Genomic DNA, 21,529 nt, shown 5'->3' on the forward strand with positions numbered 1-21,529 from the left:
CTCTTTGCAGACTAGATATGTGCCAAGTTTCTGCAGTTTCTCGTGCTGTCTGATTAGGGCTAGTATGCCGAATAGCAGTTTGGTCAAACAGTGGTGTACACATACCCAATGAACATTACATCGCCAAATGCGTGTGGGGCCTTCCCTTCAAACTGGCCATGTGCTCTCTTAACCTTAGCTAGCTTGAAGGGAAGGCCCTATACGCACTTGACGATGCAGTGTGCGCAATGTTCATTGAGCACGTGTAAGCCACTGTATGACCAAACATCTATTTTGTATGTTAGTCCTAATCAGACCACAAGAGAAATTGCAGAAGCTTGGCACATATCAAGACTGCAGGGAGCATGTGTTAGACATCCGTCTGTCGCTTTGAATGAAAGTAAAATCAACTTGCTCAATATTAGACGATATTGGGTCGATTATGATGTATTTTATGAGTGTTGTTATCATGTGGAACGATTGCTCTGTTGCCCATGCGTGGTGATCATGTGATAGGTCTCGAGGGTGTGTATGTGCTGTGTTTAGGAGTAAAAATTCAGTTGTCAGTCAGCGCTGGTCTTTGTGTCTTTTTCTTGTTGTCTTCGTTGAGCCTGCGCAAAACTTTCCACATTGAAGTCAAGCCAACTAGGCCGCCTTTCAGTCTTTTTGCAACAGAAGCACTTGTCATTTGTCAACAGTTAATACCAACCAACAGCTGCACGTGCTTTTAAGAACACGTCTGTCGTGAAACCGGAGGCTTAGATATTCGACACTTAACAAATCTGCCACGAGCGGCGTTGACTAGTACTATTCGCCTGCATGCTCATAACCAAACCTATATGAGAAAGTGGATCGAGGGATAGGCGTCGCCATGGATCAACTGGTAGAACACCGCATGCATCATACACAAAGTCTCAGTTAGATTTTAATTAGAAGAGCACTTATATTGCTTCTTGCTTTGATTTCATTCCTATACATTCGCAACATTTCTTTGCATCTATAATTGTGTTACCGTCATCAAAAACGTGTGACATATCTATGCAAAGTTTTTCAGCAAGAGCACTAGCTGCAGGAGTGAAACTGCAAAACATACTAGAAAGAATTGTTTTTAATTACGTCCTCGGTGTTATGAGACGAGTATTCTACTAAAGAAAAATGGAACGGAAGTCGGAATCAAGACAATTTTTCCGTAATTGAGGGAGCAACTATGCGTGATACCCGTGGTACTCTGGCTACGGCTACGGCTGTCCCTTCTCTCACGTTATAAGGCACCTAAGTACCTGAATGTGCAACCTAGCCGTCGCGCGGTTATGCGGAGCTACGCGAGAACAGGGCGTCGTATGTCCAACACCTCCTAAACTGAATACATAATTGGACTTGTCATTACAACAGTTTGAAATGGCACGGGATGGTGTAATATATAACAATTCTATTCCAGTGATATTCCTTTTCGAGCTCCATTAGTAGTTGGAGCGCCGCTTCGCCTACGATATTATATATTATGTTCGGCCAGCCACAAACGTTGGAGAAAAAATGTATAGAATCGAGCTAAAGGAATCCTGATGACAAAGCCCAGAGTTTACTGGGCCTGTGTACCAACTCTAGTATGCTGGCTCAATAGGTCAAGGCTCCCTAAGTCGAGAACCTTACTCCAGAGTGAACGAGACTGACTCAGGAGACCAAGGGAATAGACATTTTGCAACCATGAGACTATATTGTTCTATTAAGTGGTCGTTGAGTTAGACTGAAATTACGATACGCAAGCGCACTTGCAAAGTCTCTAAAACAACCCTGAATGGGACCCGCTGCATGGGGTCCGCATACGAAGGTTATAACTAGTGAGTTACTATGGCTGACAAACATAGCAAAATCTAAGTTACTCTGTTCAATCCTCTAGTGCGCCCAGAACTTTTCCAGTGACCAGGCATTTCTAGAGAAAGCTCTTATCTAGTAGCCAGCTGGGCACAGTGTACCTTTGAAAAACTAGGGCACCGTATGCACTTGCATTTTATTAAAACGAGACTGATCATTTATATAGAGACTTTTGAAAAGGTAGACATAACGGACGGTTTTCACTAGGAGACAGTGTTTCGTCGTGCGCTTTTCAGATGTTTCATTCGTCCGATTCGTTCAGTGGCGGCAACCGACGGAAGCTGTCCGTGGCTGCCGCGCTGATTGGCCAGCCACGCGTGGTGTTCCTCGATGAGCCCTCGGCCGGCGTCGATGTCATGGCGCGCAGGGATATTCTGGCAGCGCTGAGGGCCATCAGCGCCACCTGCGGTACAGCGGTCGTCATGACGTCGCACAAGTACGATCACGTGTTAGGTGTTCACGACGTCAATGCAGTTAGGGCAAATGGTCAGTGTGGCGTAGCTCTGCCTATAGGCAGGTCTAGTATCACTCCGCTCGATAACAAATCTCTCACCTTGAAGCGAGATGTGTTCCTATTGACATTATACTTCCCCGGGTAACATAAGGAACACACTTTTGCAGGAATAACAGCTCGGTAATCGGGCCACGCGAAATGAAAGAAGTCACGCCGAACGACACCTTGCCTAAAACAGGTGGAAACTACATTTAATGCTGTTATTTTGTGGGGCTAACCCTACCGATGGCTTGCATGACATCATCCTATAGGTGCCATGCTGGTGAACCACCACGGTGAGCAGCTGCGTTCAATGGCGTCTCGCGTGACTTCAACAATCTTCAACACAGCCTGTAGAGCACGGGCCTCTAATAAGCTAACCTTCCTCCACGGAAAAGATGACGCGTAATAGTGAAAATGACACCGCCATCATCCAACGTGCCATATTGGTCATAGTGACGACACGCGCAAGTTATCCATTCCTGTGCGGCATTAGCAGTGTAATAATGATGCTCACGATAACCCGTCTCATAACATGCAGAAATGTTGCTATGATGGGGGCTTGGGAAAGCTGCTGATTTATTATCCTCTATGTACAACGCACAAAAACAAGACGCAAAGAAAGAATGGCACACATCGATGTGTGTATTCCGTTACAGTTTCATTTATTTGTCTTTGTATGCGCTGTACGTAGAAGACTGCACAAATTATGAAAGACTTCCGTTCGTAAACTTTCGTAATTAAATCCACTGAAGCGCAATAATTTGTTCAGTTTAAGACGCAGTTTTATAGGCGAAATTACACATGCCCACCCATAATTTTATCGAAACGAATGACTACATCCAGAAAATGAAGTTGATGATATACACTGCTAAAAATTGATATTATGCAGAGAGCAGCACTGATGTGCGCTCATACCTCGTCGTGCCGTGGGCGTGGCGAATGGTCCCAACTGTCCTGGGTGTAACTTTCCTGGGTGCAATGAAAACAGGTCAATATTCCTAGCGGAATTTGTGAAAACTGTCCCGTTTATAGCGCGTCCAGATGTATTTTCTGTTGTCGAGAGGCAACAAACGTAGCGGTGCTTGCCAGCGTCTCGCGTCCCCTAGACGCCTTATCAGGCTTGCCTTGGCTGAAGTTCCTAGATAAATAAGTTTCAAGGTGGCGCCATTTTTTTTCATCTCGCAGCCATCCTTCTCATCCTCGTGCTTTCCTGCCATTGCGCACGTGTGATTAATGTAGTGCGGTCATGTGGGATTTCCACGTGATTGTACTCATCGGTAGCTCCCTCAGAAGGTGCAAACGTTTTCTCACGTAGCATGGTTTACGCCAACATACGCATGAATAAGGATCTACTGCGAGAAATGCAGTTTTCGAACGAGTGTTGACGATATATGTAGCACGACGACAACTAGAAGGTGTTTGTCTTTGGCGCGCGTATTGGTAAATTTCAAATCTTTGGGAGCCGTAGCGGCGCCCCATGTAGAATAACGATAGGCGAAGAGCGAGAAAGGGAGAATAGTGCTACCTAAAGACTGAGGCGTTGCAGCATGAAATATACATCGTTGTTTGCTTTTGAAAAGAAAGATGCTCCGTGTTTCTTTGTTTCATGCTAAAGCATGAACGAGTGATAAGCTCTGTTCGACGTAGGATGGAAGAGTGCGAGGCTGCCTGCGATCGAGTGGGCATCATGGCTGAAGGGCAGTTTCGCTGCCTCGGACCGCTACGCCATATTATGCAGCGCTACGGCCGTGGTTGCACGCTTGCGTTCACCGCAAACGACGCAGAACGCGGACACAAAGCACGGATAGACTCAGCCGTGAACGAAATACTGCCGAAGAGCAAGCGCCTGCGTGTATACAAGGTGAGTTGTGTCGGTGTGCCCTTTTGTCCGTTACTATATAGCTTGCACTTTTTTCTGTCTGTAGCATATTTTCACGTGAGATGCTGTCGCTCAGGATGAATATTAGTAGGTTGCTTTTCTTGCTGACGCTACTGAATTTTCGGGGTGTACGTACCCGCCGGAGGTGCTAACCGTCCTCGTAATGTCAGAGCAGCGCAGTTCCTGGTACCACAGCGGCTCCACGTGGCTTTACGCGTGCCGTGAGCCTGGGCCTACATTCTGTTCAGACAGATAGCAGTATTTAGGAGTCCAGGGGCTCGCGGGAAGAGAGAAAGCATGCTGCCATCTTACACTGTGAACATTTTGGAAAGCTCTAATAACGTGAGCTGATTCGAAGCATACTTCAAAAATATAAAACGCCATTTGATCAATGAAACAAAATCAAAGCAAAAAGAAAGGACCTACAGGCAAACGAAGAGGATGAAAATATTCACCCAAAACTATAGGCTGCAACGAAAGAGACAATAATCTAAAGCTATAAGCTGGCACACAAAACAATGTGCATTATTTGACTTTTCTAACAATAAATTATTCAGACACATAGCAGAAGTTACGCAGGGTGCCCTCTTGGAAAGGAGATGTGGTGCTCTGCTGATCGAAGTGCAGCGCTTCCAGCACGGTCGGGAGCGTATCATCCAGGCATAAAACAATATGCAAGAAGGAAAAAGGTGTTTTCAAATAGATGAAACATGCACATTCCACTGTTGGACTGTATTGTTCATATACATCTAGTGTTCTACGTGTGCCATATTTTGTGACATTGTTCTCTCTTTTTGCGCATGTTTATCCCCTTTGCTAAGTGAAAAGGAGTAGCTGGTGCCGTCTTAAAGGCGCCAACCTATCGTATTATCCATTTCAATAATAATACAAGAAGCGATGGGACAAGGCCGGAATAACATAGTGTTTTTTTTCGCTCTGTTCTAATTCTTATCATCCACTATTTAAAACCGACTGATCCTGCTGATAACGCAGGTAGAGCACAGTGTTGGCAAATGAAGCAGTGCGAAAAGGAGAATAATTTCTATAACCTGGTTTCGTTATCGCGCTCAAAATTCAAGATGAAGAAACCGTGGCTTGTGTATCTGTGCTTGGACGAGGGAGTAGCTAGGTGTGGCAGCTCTGCAAGGATTACCTTTCGTACTGACCGTGACGGTTCAGCTGCAACGTTGTTTCACTCCTAAGCCGGTGATAGTGGGTTCGGCTATGTTATAGAAATATATGAATTTATTATATATTATAGGAATCATGTATATATGAACATATTATGTGTTATATGAATGTATGTTAAAGAAGCCAAGATGGTAAAAATCACTAGGGCCACATCTCCATCCCTCTCCCCTAATAACCCGCCACGGTTTCGCTCTTTCTCTACAGTTCAACACATCGCTAAGCTAATGAAATGTGAATGCGTGGCCTTCATAATAATAAATAAATTGTGGGGTATAACGCTCCGAAATCGTACTGAACTGTCACTGTGCTTTGAATAAAGCGAAGAAAATTTATTGCCGAACTCTATTAGGATGCGTATTGTGGCTCGCGTAGTGACATATTTAGATATTAAAAGGAAGCCCTGCGTTTACTCTTCATTCAAAGATAAGCATGCGTGGTATGCACAGACATGAGGTACATCGCATTGTGGAGTGGTCGGAAATAATTTTGAGCAAGTGCTGTTCTTAAGAGGGAGTTTTTCACGGCAACCACTGCACCAATTCTCAAGAAGTTTGTTCATTCATTCACAAAACTTTATTAGTGTCCTCAAGCCCGGTATTTTCAGACCGAGGTGGGCCGCGTCCACGTCGGCACCGCCAGGCCGAGCCTTATGGCGTCATCATGGACCCTCTGGACAGCCCGTAACTGATCTTGATATGAAGAGCTTGTTATCAACTTGTGCCGGTAAAGCCATTTTTCTTCCGGGTCGGCGAGAGTCGCGGGACAGCCCGCCAGCATGTGTCTGATATCAATGATGCCAGCGCACACGTTACATTCTTTCCTAATTTCTCTTTCGGGGTGAATTTTATTTATGAAATACGGAGTGGGGTACGTCCCGGTTTGCAGTAAACGTAACGTCACTGCCTGAGCCCTGTTCAATTTTACGTGTGGCAGAGGGAATTGCCTACGCCCCAAGTAGTAATATTTAGTGATGTCGTTGTAAGTTAGTAACTGATCTTTATGTTCCCCGGAATGGTAGTGGGCGTCGGTTCGGTTCTGACCGGCACGGCAAGCAAGTCCTCGTGCCAGGTCGTTCGTCACCTTGTTGAGGTTGGGCCGAGTCTCGTCCACTTGTCCCATATGTGCAGGAAACCATCGGATTTCTGTTTTGATAGTTTCGACCTTGTCGATAATTTTAGCCGCAGTCCCAGCTACATAGCCTTTGTCAAAGCTCTTAATTGCTGCTTTGGAATCGCTATAGATGAAAGACCATTTACGGTTCCTGATGGCTAGAGCAATCGCGGCTTGCTCCGCCACCGTGGAATCCTTAGTGAAGATGGTGACGGCGTCCCGTACCTCGCCCCGGCTGTCGACCACCACGGCGGTGTAGGCCTCTTTGCCTTGGACCCAGGCAGCGTCTACAAGGGCCGCCTGTTGTCCTAGCTGTTCAATTTCTTTCAACAAAGCTTTCGCTCTCGCTTTTCTCCTGCTAACGTTGTGTTCCGGGTGCATATTTCTCGGGAGGGGGGTGGTTCTGATCGCGTCTCTAAGTTGCCCGCTCAATTCTACCTCGGATTCCTTCGGGTTCATCGATCTATTTGCGTCTGTCCCTATCGCTTTGAGTATAAGCCTGCCCGCTCGCGTTTTCGTCAGTCTTTCCTGCTGCGCCATCTGTTGCGCTTCCGCCATCTCTTCTATCGTATTGTGCACGCCTAGGTTCATGAGCTTCACGTTCGAGGTGCTGATGGGTATACCTAGGGTAGCCTTCACTAACTTTCTGATCAGAGTGTTTAGCTTGTTCAGCTCGGCCTGCGACCATTTAAATAGACCTGCCACGTAGGTGAAGTGACATAGAGCGAAGGCGTGCACTAGCCTTAGAGCGCTGTCCTCACCCAGGCCTCTGTGTCTGTTGCTTATTCTCCTTAGTAATCTGATGACTTGGTCCGTCTTGTTTGAAATGTGTTGAATGGCATTCATGTTGGTACCTCCCGCTGCTATGTGGAAGCCTAAAACTTTAATATTTTCCACCTGCCTGATCGCGGATCCGTCGTGACAGCGTAACATAATCTTGGGTTCCTCCCCGGGGACGTAGCCCCTGGGTCTTCGGCCCCTGCGTCGATGTTTTAGGACCAAAAGCTCAGACTTTGCCGCCGAACAGTTGAGTCCCATCTCGCCTAGCGTGCTTTCCACGGCGTGTATGCTCTCCTGCAGTCTGGTCTCCGTTTGCCCTACGTTACCGTTGGCGCTCCATATGGTTATATCATCGGCGTATATTGCAAAGTGTATACCTTCTATACTCTCCAGTTTCCTCGCGACTCTGGTCATTGCTAGATTAAATAGCATGGGCGAAAGTACGGCCCCTTGCGGGGTGCCCCTGTTTCCCAGGTTCATCACCTTCGATTTTAGTTCACCTAGCGTGAGGCTCGCTTGCCTACCGCCCAGAAACGCCTTGACTACACTGTATAGCCTCTCGCCCAACCCCAGCTCGGACAGGACCTCGAGGATGGCCTTGTGCTCTATGCGATCAAAAGCTTTTTCGACATCTAGTCCCAGAATCGCTCTCGCGTGCACCGGGCTAACGTGTATGAGCTGGTGTTTGATCAGGAGCATGGCGTCCTGAGTCGATAGTCCGGGCCGGAAACCGATCATGTTATACGGGAGTATGTCATTTTGCTCGACGTATCTAGTGAGTCTATTAAGAATAACGTGTTCCATAGCTTTACCTATGCACGATGTAAGCGATATTGGACGTAGGTTATCCAGATGGAGTGGTTTGCCCGGTTTTGGTATGAGGATGGTTTTAGCTATCTTCCATTCCTCCGGATAGTCTCCCTTTCTCCACAACTCGGTGAAATGATCCGTCAGGAAAGTGATCGACTCATCGTCTAGATTCATTAAGAGTTTATTGGTAATACCGTCGGGTCCGGCTGCCGATCTACTAGAGAGACCATGGAGGGCGGCCCGTACCTCACCCTCGGTGAAATCGCGGTCCATATCCTCGCACGGTCCTCCCATGTACTCCACGCGTTCGTCGCTATCGCCCGGTTGTTCGAGCGGGAGATATTTGTCCGCGAGCTGTCTCATGACTACCTCCTGAGTCGTGCACTGGCTGACTTGATGTACCAGTTTTGTAATTGCTGTTCTCTTGTTTGACTTAGTGTCGCTCTCGTTCAAGAGATGTTTGAGGATGTTCCAACTGCCTCCATGTTTGATTCTGCCGTCTGCCAAGTGGCAAACTTCGTCCCACTGCTGTTTCACGAGCGTTCTCGAATGCTCCTCGATCTGTCTGTTTAGCAACGCTATCTTTTTCCTGAGCTTTCGGATCAGTCTTTGCGTTTTCCATCTTTGCAGAATGGATTGTTTGGCCTCGATCAGATGCGCGAGCCTACTGTCTATGCTCTCTATGTTTTCTTCGGTCTTAATTTCTTTAGTGGCCTCCCTGAGGTCCTCTTCGAGCTGGTCGATCCAGGTCTGGAAGGACTGTCTGCCCGCTTCTATCGGTTCCGATTCTAGTCTCTTCGCTCTAACTTTCCTAAAAAGGTCCCAGTCCGTGCACCGAAAGGTTCTAGTCTCTTGTTTCGGCATACCTATACCTATGTGTATGATATAGTGGTCGCTGCCTAGATCGGTGCCCGAGTTTTCCCAACTAGCTTGTTCCGAGTTGTTGACAAAAGTTAGGTCGGGCGTAGAGTCCCTGCACGTGGACGTGCCACAGCGGGTGGGGAAAGCCGGATCGGTGATCAGGCACAGTCCCAGGTCCGTGGCAAGGTTCCATAACCCCTCACCTTTCTTTGTATTCCAAGCGTATCCCCACGCTTGGTAGGGGGCATTAAAGTCCCCTCCGATGATGAGCGGGGAGCTCTTTGCGACTGCGAGTGCCTTGTTGAAAAGTGCCCTAAAGCTTTGTTTCTTGTAGGTGGGACTGCTATAAATGTTCAGGCAGAAGATACTCTGCGCCCTGCCCTTGTGCCTTTTGAGTACGACTTCTACGAGGATATACTCGATTTTACTCAATCCGAGATGGATATCGTGTTCGATAAAGGGTAGCTTTTTGTCAACGAGGGTGGCCAATCCCCTTCCGGAATCTTTTTCTCTACATACCGATTTGTACCCGGTTAGCTTTACTTCGTCCGCTAAAGTTTCCTGCAGCATAATTACTTTTGGTTTGACCCCCATCGATCTAATTAATTGGCGCAGCGATGCCTTTTTGTTGTGGAATCCGCGACAATTCCACTGCCACACACTAAAACTGTGGGCACTATCCATGATTATTGAATGGGTTAATTTTGCTGTTACCCGCGATCGATCTCTTTGGAGCGCCCCCTGACGTTCCGGAGAGCGATTTTACGCTTTCTGATTCTGACGGCAAGAATTCGTCGTCGTCGCATTTCGTTTCGAGTTTCTTGAATCGCTGTTCGGCCGTTAACCTCCATTTCCATAGTTTATCCACTTTAAAGTTAGTCCTTTCCGTCGTCTCTCTAATTTCTTTGATTACCTCTTTCAGCTCGCTGAGGACTGAGAAAACCGAGTCAGTTTCGGGGCTTACTGCTCTTTTTTTCGGGGCGGGGGAGTTATCTCCCTCGCTTGGTTCGTTGCGTTGACCTACTGGTCGGGCTACTGCTACGCTGGCAGTGCTCGGCTGTGCCTTCTTTTTCAGTTCTGCTACCTGTTTGGTCAGCTCTTCATTAGCTTTACGCAAAGAGTTTACCTCCCTAATTAACTGTTCTATTCTGGCATCATTGCTTTCAGTCACCGCCGGCGTAGTGGCGCCACCAACGATTCTCACCGTACCTTTGACTTTATCCGCCCAGGCGGTCCCAACTGTCGGCTTGGCACCAGGTGTTCCATCTTCTAAGCACGCCTGCGGTCCTCCCGACTTGGAGCGGCTTCTCTCCCTCGCGGCCGATCGCGACCGGGCGCGTTCCCTTTGCACCTGCGATCCTCCCGACTTGGAGCGGCTTCTCTCCCTCGTGGCCGATCGTGACCGGGCACGTTCCCTTCGGCGAGCTCGTACCACATAGGGTGTTTGAAATCTCTGCTTGCACGTCTTGTCTCCGGTGGGATGGTCTCCTCCACAGAACTTGCACTTGGGCGTGCAAACGTGGTCCGCTCGTGGGTTGGGGGCTCCACACCCTCTACACTGAACAGAGTCCGGCGTGGGGCACACGTCCGAGCGGTGTCCTACCCTACCACAAGTAAAGCACACATCAAATTGTTTCCTGTAGAGATAACATCTCAACAAGGTCGGCCCGTAGCGCACAAAGTTTGGCACTTTCAGTCCATCGAAGAGGACGATGACTGAGCCCGACGTCTTGATGCGCTTTGCGGCCAAAGCGAGCGGGTTGCGCTCATGCACGATATTCCTTGTGATAGTAGACTGGGAGTCCCTGATGTCGACTTGTCTAATCACCCCTTTGCACGTGGCGTGCGGGGCCGTCTCGTACGCACTGACCTCGTACTCCGTGTCCACGATTTTGAAGGACTTCATTCTCACTTACCTTGCCGCATGGTCTGGTTCAGGCGTGCTCACCACCACGATATTTTGCGTGAAGTTGGGGCACACCATGTCTTCACTTGCTTGCTCTGCCGTTAGGCCTGAAGCCTCGATCACTGCAGTTCCAATAGCGGTGGTACTTACTTTGCTCAAGTTTAGCCCTCCTCGTGGCCTGATTCGGGCAGATTCGGGCAGATTCGGGCTCCTCGGGCAGTTGGGGCATCCTTGAGGCCTTGACTATACGGTACTTGATCGAGCCGGTGTTGGTGGCGGGTCCCTTGCTGCCACCGGTAGCGGCGTCTCCGCCGGACGCTTGCGAGGTACTTGGCGTCGCGTTCGCCGCGTTGCTGCTCTTCTTTCCAGCACGGGATCGTCGTCCGGTAGCCACATGCCAACCGAAATCTTCCTCGTTGTTGTCCTCTTCCTCTTCCATACGGGAGTCTGCCATGTCCCCCTGGCACGTAGGCCGGCAAGGCCTAATGGGCCCTGCTCCTCGCTAGGGTTAGCTCCGCACGTAGTGAGATGAACAGAGAAAGTCCAATAAAATTGTCAAAAATTGGTTCCCACCTCGAAACTTCGTATCAGTCGAGTCTGGGCAACTTCACGAATCTGATGATGTGCTTGAAATCGTCGTACCTCGAAAAATTAGCCAGCGGAACATCGAAAAAGACGGAGCCGATGTGAGAGACGTGTCTGCTCCGTGCTCTTCTTCGTCTTCAAGAAGTTTGTTGCATTTAAAAGAAATACTTAAAGTCTAGTGACTGTGTGTTTCGAATTTTTAATTTAGGTTGTCAATTGTTTATTAAAAATTGGCAAAAATTGAAAATTTTCAGAAAACAGAACTATTAAGTTTACAACTCTGTAACTCAGCAACGATAAATGATATCAAAATTTTGGGAATTGCATCCAATAGTACATCTAAAGCAGACAAGTCTAATATGCAACACATGAAGATAAAGAAATTTGGTAATATGGAAATACAGCTTTCGCAGAACCCACCCTTGTACACAACGTAACAAATTCACGTAAGGTATAAAATGACGTAACGAATTTGTCGACTTTCAATAATCTAAGGGGTTCCGTTTACAGAACCTCGATATCTGTTCTTGATGCAGGGCTATTAATTGATAAACTTCGTGCTTCTATTTTTTTTAAACTTTCGAATTTTCGGAAATGTTTTTAAAGACGTTCCGGCAATAAATCGAAATTCCTCTTCCAACAGTCACTAGAATTTAACATTACCTCTCAAATACAGCAAATTTCATTAAAATCGGTTAAGGGGTTGTCTCAGCAAAACGTTTTTGCGTTTTACATGTGTTTGAATAGGCCGCGTCGGAGTTGGTCCCGAGGAGAAGCTTCCTCTTCATCATCATCATCATCATCATCATCAGCCTAGTTACACCCACTGCAGGGCAAAGGCCTCTCCCATACTTCTCCAACTACCCCGGTCATGTACTAATTGTGGCCATGTTGTCCCTGCAAACGTCTTAATGTCATCCGCCCACCTAACTTTCTGCCGCCCCCTGCTACGCATCCCTTCCCTTGGAATCCAGTCTGTAACCCTTAGTGACCATCGGTTATCTTCCCTCCTCATTACATGTCCGGCCCATGCCCATTTCTTTTTCTTGATTTCAACTAAGATGTCGTTTACCCGCGTTTGTTGCCTCACCCAATCTGCTCTTTTCTTATCCCTTAACGTCACACCCATCATTCTTCTTTCCATAGCTCGTTGCGTCGTCCTCAATTTCAGCAGAACCCTTTTCGTAAGCCTCCAGGTTTCTGCCCCATATGTGAGTACTGGTAACACACAGCTGTTATACACTTTCCTTTTGAGGGATAGTGGCAACCTGCTGTTCATGATTTGAGAATGCCTGCCAAACGCACCCCAGCCCATTCTTATTCTTCTGGTTATTTCAGTCTCATGATCCGGATCCGTGGTCACTACCTGCCCTAAGTAGATGTATTCCCTTACCACTTCCAGTGCTTCGCTACCTATCGTAAACTGCTGTTCTCTTCCGAGACTGTTAAACAATACTTTAGTTTTCTGCAGATTAATTTTCAGACCCACCCTTTTGCTTTGCCTCTCCAGGTCAGTGAGCATGCATTGCAATTAGTCTCCTGAGTTACTAAGCAAGGCAATATCATCAGCGAATCGCAAGTTACTAAGGTATTCTCCATTAACTTTTATCCCCAATTCTTCCCAATCCAGGTCTCTGAATACCTCCTGTAAACACGCTGTAAATAGCATCGGAGAGATCGTATCTCCCTGTCTGACGCCTTTCTTTATAGGGATTTTGTTGCTTTTTTGTGGAGGACTACGGTGGCTGTGGAGCCGCTATAGATATCTTCCAGTATCTTTACATATAGCTCATCTACACCCTGATTCCGTAAGGCCTCCACGGCTGCTGAGGTTTCGACTGAATCAAACGCTTTCTCGTAATCAATGAAAGCTATATTTAAGGGTTGGTTATATTCTGCACATTTCTCTATCACTTGATTGATAGTGTGAATATGGTCTATTATTGAGTAGCCTTTACGGAATCCTGCCTGGTCCTTTGGTTGACAGAAGTCTAAGGTGTTCCTGATTCTATTTGCGATTACCTTAGCAAATACTTTGTAGGCAACGGACAGTAAGCTGATCGGTCTATAATTTTTCAAGTCTTTGGCGTCCCCTTTCTTATGGATTAGGATTATGTTAGCGTTCTTCCAAGATTCCGGTACGCTTGAGGTCATGAGGCATTGCGTATACAGGGTGGCCAGTTTCTCTAGAACAATCTGTCCACCATCCTTCAACAAATCTGCTGTTACCTGATCCTCCCCAGCTGCCTTCCCCCTTTGCATATCTCCTAAGGCTTTCTTTACTTCTTCCGGCGTTACCTTTGGGATTTCGAATTCCTCTAGACTATTTTCTCTTCCATTATCGTCGTGGATGCCACTGGTACTGTATAAATCTCTATAGAACTCCTCAGCCACTTGAACTATCTCATCCATATTAGTAATGATATTGCCGGCTTTGTCTCTTAACGCACACATCTGATTCTTTCCAATTCCTAGTTTCTTCTTCACAGTTTTTAGGCTTCCTCCGTTCCTGAGAGCCTGTTCAATTCTATCCATATTATAGTTTCTGATGTCCGCTGTCTTACGCTTGTTGATTAACTTAGAAAGTCCTGCCAGTTCTATTCTAGGTGTAGGGTTAGAGGCTTTCATACATTGGCGTTTCTTGATCAGATCTTTCGTCTCCTGCGATAGCTTACTGGTTTCCTGTCTAACGGCGTTACCACCGACTTCTATTGCGCACTCCTTAATGATGCCCATGAGATAGTCGTTCATTGCTTCAACACTAAGGTCCTCTTCCTGAGTTAAAGCCGAATACCTGTTCTGTACCTTGATCCGGAATTCCTCTAGTTTCCCTCTTACCGCTAACTCATTGATTGGCTTCTTGTGTACCAGTTTCTTCCGTTCCCTCCTCAAGTCTAGGCTAATTCGAGTTCTTACCATCCTATGGTCACTGCAGCGTACCTTGCCGAGCACGTCTACATCTTGTATGATGCCAGGGTTCGCGCAGAGTATGAAATCGATTTCATTTCTAATCTCACCATTCGGGCTCCTCCACGTCCACTTTCGACTAACCCGCTTGCGGAAAAAGGTGTTCATTATCCGCATATTATTCTGTTCTGCAAACTCTACTAATAATTCTCCTCTGCTATTCCTAGAGCCTATGCCATATTCCCCCACTGACTTGTCTCCAGCCTGCCTACCCTGGCATTGAAGTCGCCCATCAGTATAGTGTATTTTGTTTTGACTTTACCCATCGCCGATTCCACGTCTTCATAAAAGCTTTCGACTTCCTGGTCATCATGACTGCATGTATTGGCATAGACTTGTATCACCTTCAATTTGTACCTCTTATTAAGTTTCACAACAAGACCTGCCACCCTCTCGTTAATGCTATAGAATTCCTGTATGTTACCAGCTATTTCCTTATTAATCAGGAATCCGACTCCTAGTTCTCGTCTCTCCGCTAAGCCCCGGTAACACAGTACATGCCCGCTTTTTAGCACTGTATATGCTTCTTTTGTCCTCCTAACCTCACTGAGCCCTATTATATCCCATTTACTACCCTCTAATTCCTCCAATGACACTGCTAGACTCGCCTCACTAGATAGCGTTCTAACGTTAAACGTTGCCAGGTTCAGATTCCAATGGCGGCCTGTCCGGGTACTAGGGGTACCCAAATCACGGTACACAAAAACATTCAACGCCCCACCGGAATTAACAAAGCCGCCAGGAATAATTGAGCCAGTAACCTTTCGTACTGAAGAGCGCAACGCCCTACCCACTGAGTCACCACGGCGGGTCGCGTGATCTGTTTTCCGTTTTAACGAACACATTGCTTGCTTCGCTATTAATGGAATGTGAGACAGTTTACAAGCACATCAGTGGCTTCTCCTGTCACTAGGCGCTCTTTGCATGGTTAAGTACCTGATATGTGCGGTGAAGTTTATTTACTACATTGAATAACAATTAAGATGACTACGCATGTTGCTGAAAAAGTAGCAATGAGGCACGATTCAATAAAAAGATCACTAATATAAAGCCTGGTAGCCTGCTCACAGCACCGTTGTGTTTATATACTCTTTTCCGCAGGGAAGGCACGAATACCAGTTGGACAAAAGTCTCTCGTGGGGAACCATCTACAGCAAAATTGAGGAACTGAAGGTCGCTTTACAGCTGGACGATATCTGGCTCTCACCGACGACTCTAGAAGACGTATTCACGGAGTTTGCGACCGTAGGCAAAGGCAGCGCATGAATGCGAACCATTGTGCTATGCAATGGGCACTTTCATATATAGTACGCCTCGTCGTAGACTAATGCAATCGAACAAGTCTGCTCGTTCTCGATATAATGTAGATGCTTTTAGGGGTGTGACACTGCACTAATATTTGCTGTTAAATTTGCATTGAATTGCGTTCGTTTTACCTCTTAAGGTGGTGCTTGCTGCGATACGTTGCTACTTTTTAAGAAATACAGAGAACGAGGAGCTGGATGTATGTAGTAGCTCCAGATGAAGATGGGAGCGTGTGCCACGTGGAAGTAGCGAATGTGTGGCCGATACACGTTGGACCGGGCACTCGGTTCTGACGGCAAACTTAAATGTGTGCTGACGTGGCATTTCTCACTACTCATTACTCGGATCAAATGAAAGTCCTACATCTCTAAACCTTGAAGAGAATGACGAAAAGACTCATATCGACGTTGTTAATTTAATGCATTAGCCTTCCTATAGTCAGTTCTGCTTCCGTATTCAGGACATTGCTGTATCGGGACGTCACGACACAGTATATAGGCGCAGTAGTACATCGCGACATTGTTAAACCAACTGTGGCTCACTCGGTCCGCTATGCTGTACAACGGCCCTAAAAAAAAGTAGCAGCATACGAGGTGACCTAGTGAGCCCGTGCTAGCGCCAAAAGTCGCAATGTCTTGCTTCTTCTTGACCATATCTACTAATTTAATAAATAGCTAAAATAATAAATTTACGGTACTCTGAGGCTTCTAATCACTTCTTTCACGGCTCCACGGCGCATGCGCCCTGCCCTAGCGGATTAGTCGCGAAACGTTTTGGAAGGGACGCGCGCGTGGCCGCGCGCCGGAAAGTCCCCCGAAAAAAAAAAAATGCTCGGACGCGCACTGCTGCAAACACTCGTGCCGTGAACCACGTTGAAACTCTACTGGTAGCTCGATGTCGATGCAGTGCCGAAAACGTGCGTAGCGTAAGACCGCAGCTCCAGATTAAAAGCGAAAACGGCCAGGGCATCGTCCGAGTTGTCGGGACTGCACCTTGAGCCAGGTAGTTGCCGGCTTTCATGAATGGCTCGCTAATTTAACGAAAAACCCGTGCGTTGCACTTGGGCGACACTTAAGTAAATCACGTTGCTGACGAAATGCTTTTGCAGCGTCGGTCCTTACTTGCTAGTGGTGGCAGCGCGTTCCTGACTGCGCGCACTGGTAAGGCGCGGCAACGCTGGGTCGATACGAGACCGACAAGACGCTCACTCCAATGATTGACCGACTATTGTGCGTCACTGAAACCTTTTTATCATACCAGGTCGACAACGACGCAACCGACGAGCGCGAGTTGTACTGCGACAGGCTTTCTTGTCGAAGGCACCAGCAAAATCAGCGTGCCGACCATTGTTCGACCGAACAAAACAATAACGACAGCGTCTTCGCTTGTATATATAATTAGTCGTGCTCAAAATGAGTCCAGCACGCATACCAAGTTGAAATGCACAAACTTTAACCCTCTCAAGCCGTGCCCACGAAGTTTCAGCCAATGTCCATCCTGTTCAGCGAAGGTTAACCTGGCGCCATCGAGTTCGTGCACTCGCTACCGGTGGACCTGAACTGAAATGTAAGCATTTAGGTCGAACGAAACTGCTTGTATAGTTCAGTTCTGGCCTTAGCGATTTGAAATCAGCTACACTTCACTTCCCACGGCGCGTACACAAGAAGCGGTAAACGGCGACAAAGCGCTGTGCCAGCATCTGTACGTCACTGTACCTGTAGGCTGTCGGCCGCCTTCGCTACGTATATGGGTGGACCTGTATGTGTTGCTTTGCCTACACATTTCTCAATTTCAGAGATGCACTGTTTGCCTCTGCATCAAGCGGCAAACAAGAGACGGTGTATTCGGTATACAGCAGCATAAGCAACCGCCTCGCTCATTTATACCAACGCCGTGTGAGCGGTGGCATCCGCGCGTTTTCGTGAGAACAACATGGTCTACAAATGAGCACTTATGCGAGCACAGTTTTTTCTAATAATGTTCTATGGCACGCTAAAACTGTAAGTATGATGGTGGTAAAGAAAACCGAGAATAAATTAACAGCCCGTAATATATGTATCTGGATCACAGTTGCCATTGTTAAGTGGTTCGGCCACTCATATATTGACTCGTCTCAGGGTGTAACAACATGGCACATATGCGCAGATATGCATGTTTTGCTACATTTTGACACTATTTCATATCAGCGATGGACCTTTTCCACAGTATTTGACGATAACAACGACCTGCGGCTGTAGATGTCGACGTAAACAAGAGCACTACTTTAATAAATCCGACGCAGAAGGCTGCGCTCGAAGTCTTTTTGAATCTGCGAAACGTCTAAATAATGCGTAAAAAGAATACGAAAAGTGACGTCCAAGTGCAAAAATCAGTGAGGAATTCCAAGGCTGCCGTGCCGCCAAACGGAACTCAGCGCGCCTTTATCGGCCGCTCTGTTTGCAGAACAGCGCACTCAGGCTTGCTCACCCAGTAGTCATTGAGTGCTAAATGACTTCAGGAAGTACATGCTGTCTCGAAGAAGCCATTAATAATTATTCGCAATCCACGAAACCCACAACCGACGCGCACTCAACGTAGGCGCAGGTACACAAATCAACCGGCGAAAGCCCCAGGACCCTTCCAAAACGTTTTCAGCGGCGTGCGGCAGAGGGCAGCACAGGAAAATGAAAGAGGCGGATTCTTTATAGTGATTAGATGTCTCGGACCTTGATTAACCGCAAAATATGAATAAATCAAAATACGACGTCAGTACCCCCTTCAACTCTACCATGTTGTTCAAATCCAGTAAGCAGTGCGCGCTTGTGGACGAAGTGTCGCCGTATAGTGTGCGACATGCTTATTTTCTGCGATAGTATACGCACGTATCGACAAGAAATACGCTTCCGCACGAAATGTTCAGTAATGTAGTAAACGAATCATCGTGATTGATTAAGGTTACCACTAAATAATAACGCAATAAACTATAACACATCTTCAGCAGATCCATGAAAAAATTCCCTTGTTATCGGTTTTCATTTTCGCAAAGTAAACCGTCGGACATCTATCTGTAAAATTCGTTTCTGTGGAATTCGCGACTCGCTTATCGAAAGAATAATGTCTTCAGACTAAGTATTGCGTTTTACCCTCCATTAACATATATGATATGTGTAGAAATTCTCTCGTTACGCAATTGTTCAACCAAGTTATCGATTAAAATTTGTTTAGTTTCAAAGGCGATTTCTATTATAGTGGTTCGGTGCTTCCTATTGATTTATTTGAAATAAATTATGAGGTTTCACGTGCCAAAACTCTGAGTCGTGCCCTAGCCAGGGACTGCAGATCAATTCTGATCACCTTGGTTTCTCTGAGCTGCACCTAATCTATAGTACATAGGCGTTTTGGCATTTAGCGCCAATTAAGATGCAGCCGCCGCGTCCGCGTTTTGATCCCGCATTCTCGGGTTTAGCAGCCCACCGTCATAACTACTACACACTACCATGGTGGGTATTTCCTATCGTTAACAGTATAAAAGGATGGCAGGAATTCTATTTTTTTATATTATTCATGTGAATTTAAGGTGCTACCAGAAACACTAGTGAATTCGTTCATAAGTAACACGTCGCGCAGTAATTTTGTTGTTCTTCCATTGAACCTTTTCGTGGGGCAGTTTGTTCTGGGGGAGGGGGGGGGGGGGAGGAACGACATGGCGCTTCCGGCAGCGCACCACACGTTGTCTCAGCGAATGCGCACGAATGCAAAACCATTACTGCTTCTGCCCAGCTTGTATGGGATAAGATGTCGGAAACGCAACTGGGTGTTCGCTAACGCACTGCGCTCCATTCGCGGTGGAAAAATGGAGAACGGTAGAGGGAGGGCATGTGCAGTGGTTGGCTGCAAAGATAGTGACTGGCATAATAAGGAATGGAATGAGTCTGTGTGACCAAGTTCGCGGACCACTGCTACTCAAGAATTGGCTGTGTTGCCAGCCAACCCTTCGCGGTTCACGGCTTTCCTCGAGGATGAAAAAAAAAAAAAACTCTTCCACCAGCATTGTATCGCTTACCTCAAGGAAGGGACTTCAACCCCGGAAAGTTTACAAAAGTGCGTACCATACGCTAAACAGAGGCGTTATGGAGTATCGCCACTTCCTGGCACATGAAGTTACTCGCAATTTATCTACACGTATCCACTCCAGCTCAAACACAAACTTACGCCCACTGTATCGCTGTATCGCTCCCGTATGAAGAATGAGTGAATGGCCTCACTCTTAAATCAGTACGCCGAAGCATGGGTGACGGTGACTACGCGTGTGTAGACGCACACGAATGTTCGAAGCTGAACGTTTCGTGACAGTCCCCAATGTGAACGAGTGAGCGATAGTAAGTCTTTGCCACAAGCTATTGCAAACTACAGATAACCTACATTCCAAGCCTTGTGCGCAGCAACTAGATATCTATAGCAACTAAGCACACCTACGAGTAATTAGGCAGAAAATAAAAAATCAGATAGCGACCGCACCAAGGAACGTTTTTGGAGCCAGAAATATGGTGAGGAATTGATTCAAAGTAATTGCCTAATAAAGAAAGAAGAGTCAAACACACCGATTCTGATTTAATAAGCGGGAAGTATGGAGAGCTTGGAATAACTTTCTAGCCCCGCTTTACGTTCCAGCACCGTATACCCAGCTTGCGCTGCTTAGACAATTCGTAATGAGCATTGAAAGTGCTTACATGTCCTCTGAAGCTGTGACCAAAGCCTCGTGTCGTCCACCCAGCCGCCGTCTACGATATCAGTCAAAATAGAGGTTTGCTGAGCTGCACCAGGTGTTAAGCACACCCAACGTAAACACAGAGGCAGCTGAGACATGCAATGGATGCGTCGCCACGTGATGAAACATGGCGGCGCCCATGAGATTGCCGAGAAAAGGCCCAATATGTGGGTAGTTCTCGTTTAGAATTTGTTCATGACTTTTGTGTATACTTTCCCGATGTACCATAATTCTGTCCTTGACAAGCTTGACCAATGGGTGCCAAAACGAACTAATGCGACAAAAAAAAAATTGGTCATCGTTTTCATTGGTTCACATTGTTATGTCTTTACAGTGACATTGAACTAATGAGACAATAAATATGACGATTATGAACAATATAGACCCTACTATATTGCTGGTAATTATAATCAAAGTATCTAGCGCTACGCCGGAGGTACGCGCAAACCGTCCAGTTTGTCGTGTTAAAGAGAGGGCCAATACATAAGGAGAAAGCTCCACCGCGACCGCATTCTGCGAAGCTTCGCGCTGCCTTTAGAGTACCGAGGCCAGAATACGCAAGACGCTGCCGATGCTACACGCATACCTTCCCGCCATCAAATGTGCTAAGTGGAATCTACTTCGACGGCAATCAGTGCTAGCCCGGCGCAAGCATCGCTATACTTAAGAAAAGCGCGTTTAAAAGTGGATGTAGGCGTTAAATGTGTTGCAGGACTAAATTCTAGAGCAGAATGTACATAAAGTGCACAAAAATGGGACGTCTCAACGCCGAAATTAACAAAAGTAATGCGGAAAGGGCCTGAAACGTTTTGAGGCGGTGGTCAGTACAACACATGGAAAAGCACCTCTGTAAGTTTCAGCGTTGTCGAAGCTGTAGCATTTCTGATTGCCACTTTACGGTCGCCCGTTTGACATACACCCCTCCCCCCCCCCCCCGTCCCTTCTCGGCATACTAGCTTCGGTGTTTTCCTGTTGGACCCGGGGTCACAGGATCAAATCGCTGTCAAGGCTGCCGCGTTTGGATGAGGGGGAAATGCAGGA

The 21,529-nt window shown here is 46.9% G+C and overlaps 1 protein-coding gene across 1 annotated transcript in view; it reads left to right on the plus strand.

Annotated features, from left to right (window-relative positions):
* The window catches only part of LOC142570542 (phospholipid-transporting ATPase ABCA3-like), a 117,509-nt gene extending 101,071 nt beyond the window's left edge, over positions 1 to 16,438 (plus strand). The window contains exons 25-27 of the mRNA XM_075678914.1: positions 2,114 to 2,287; positions 3,995 to 4,208; positions 15,538 to 16,438. Coding sequence (XP_075535029.1) covers positions 2,114 to 2,287; positions 3,995 to 4,208; positions 15,538 to 15,702 — 553 coding nt within the window. The 3' untranslated portion in view covers positions 15,703 to 16,438. The remainder of the gene's footprint in view (positions 1 to 2,113; positions 2,288 to 3,994; positions 4,209 to 15,537) is intronic.
* The last annotated feature ends 5,091 nt before the right edge of the window (positions 16,439 to 21,529 follow it).

This window comes from Dermacentor variabilis, chromosome 2 (genome assembly GCF_050947875.1).
Source record: "Dermacentor variabilis isolate Ectoservices chromosome 2, ASM5094787v1, whole genome shotgun sequence".
NCBI lineage: Eukaryota > Metazoa > Arthropoda > Arachnida > Ixodida > Ixodidae > Dermacentor > Dermacentor variabilis.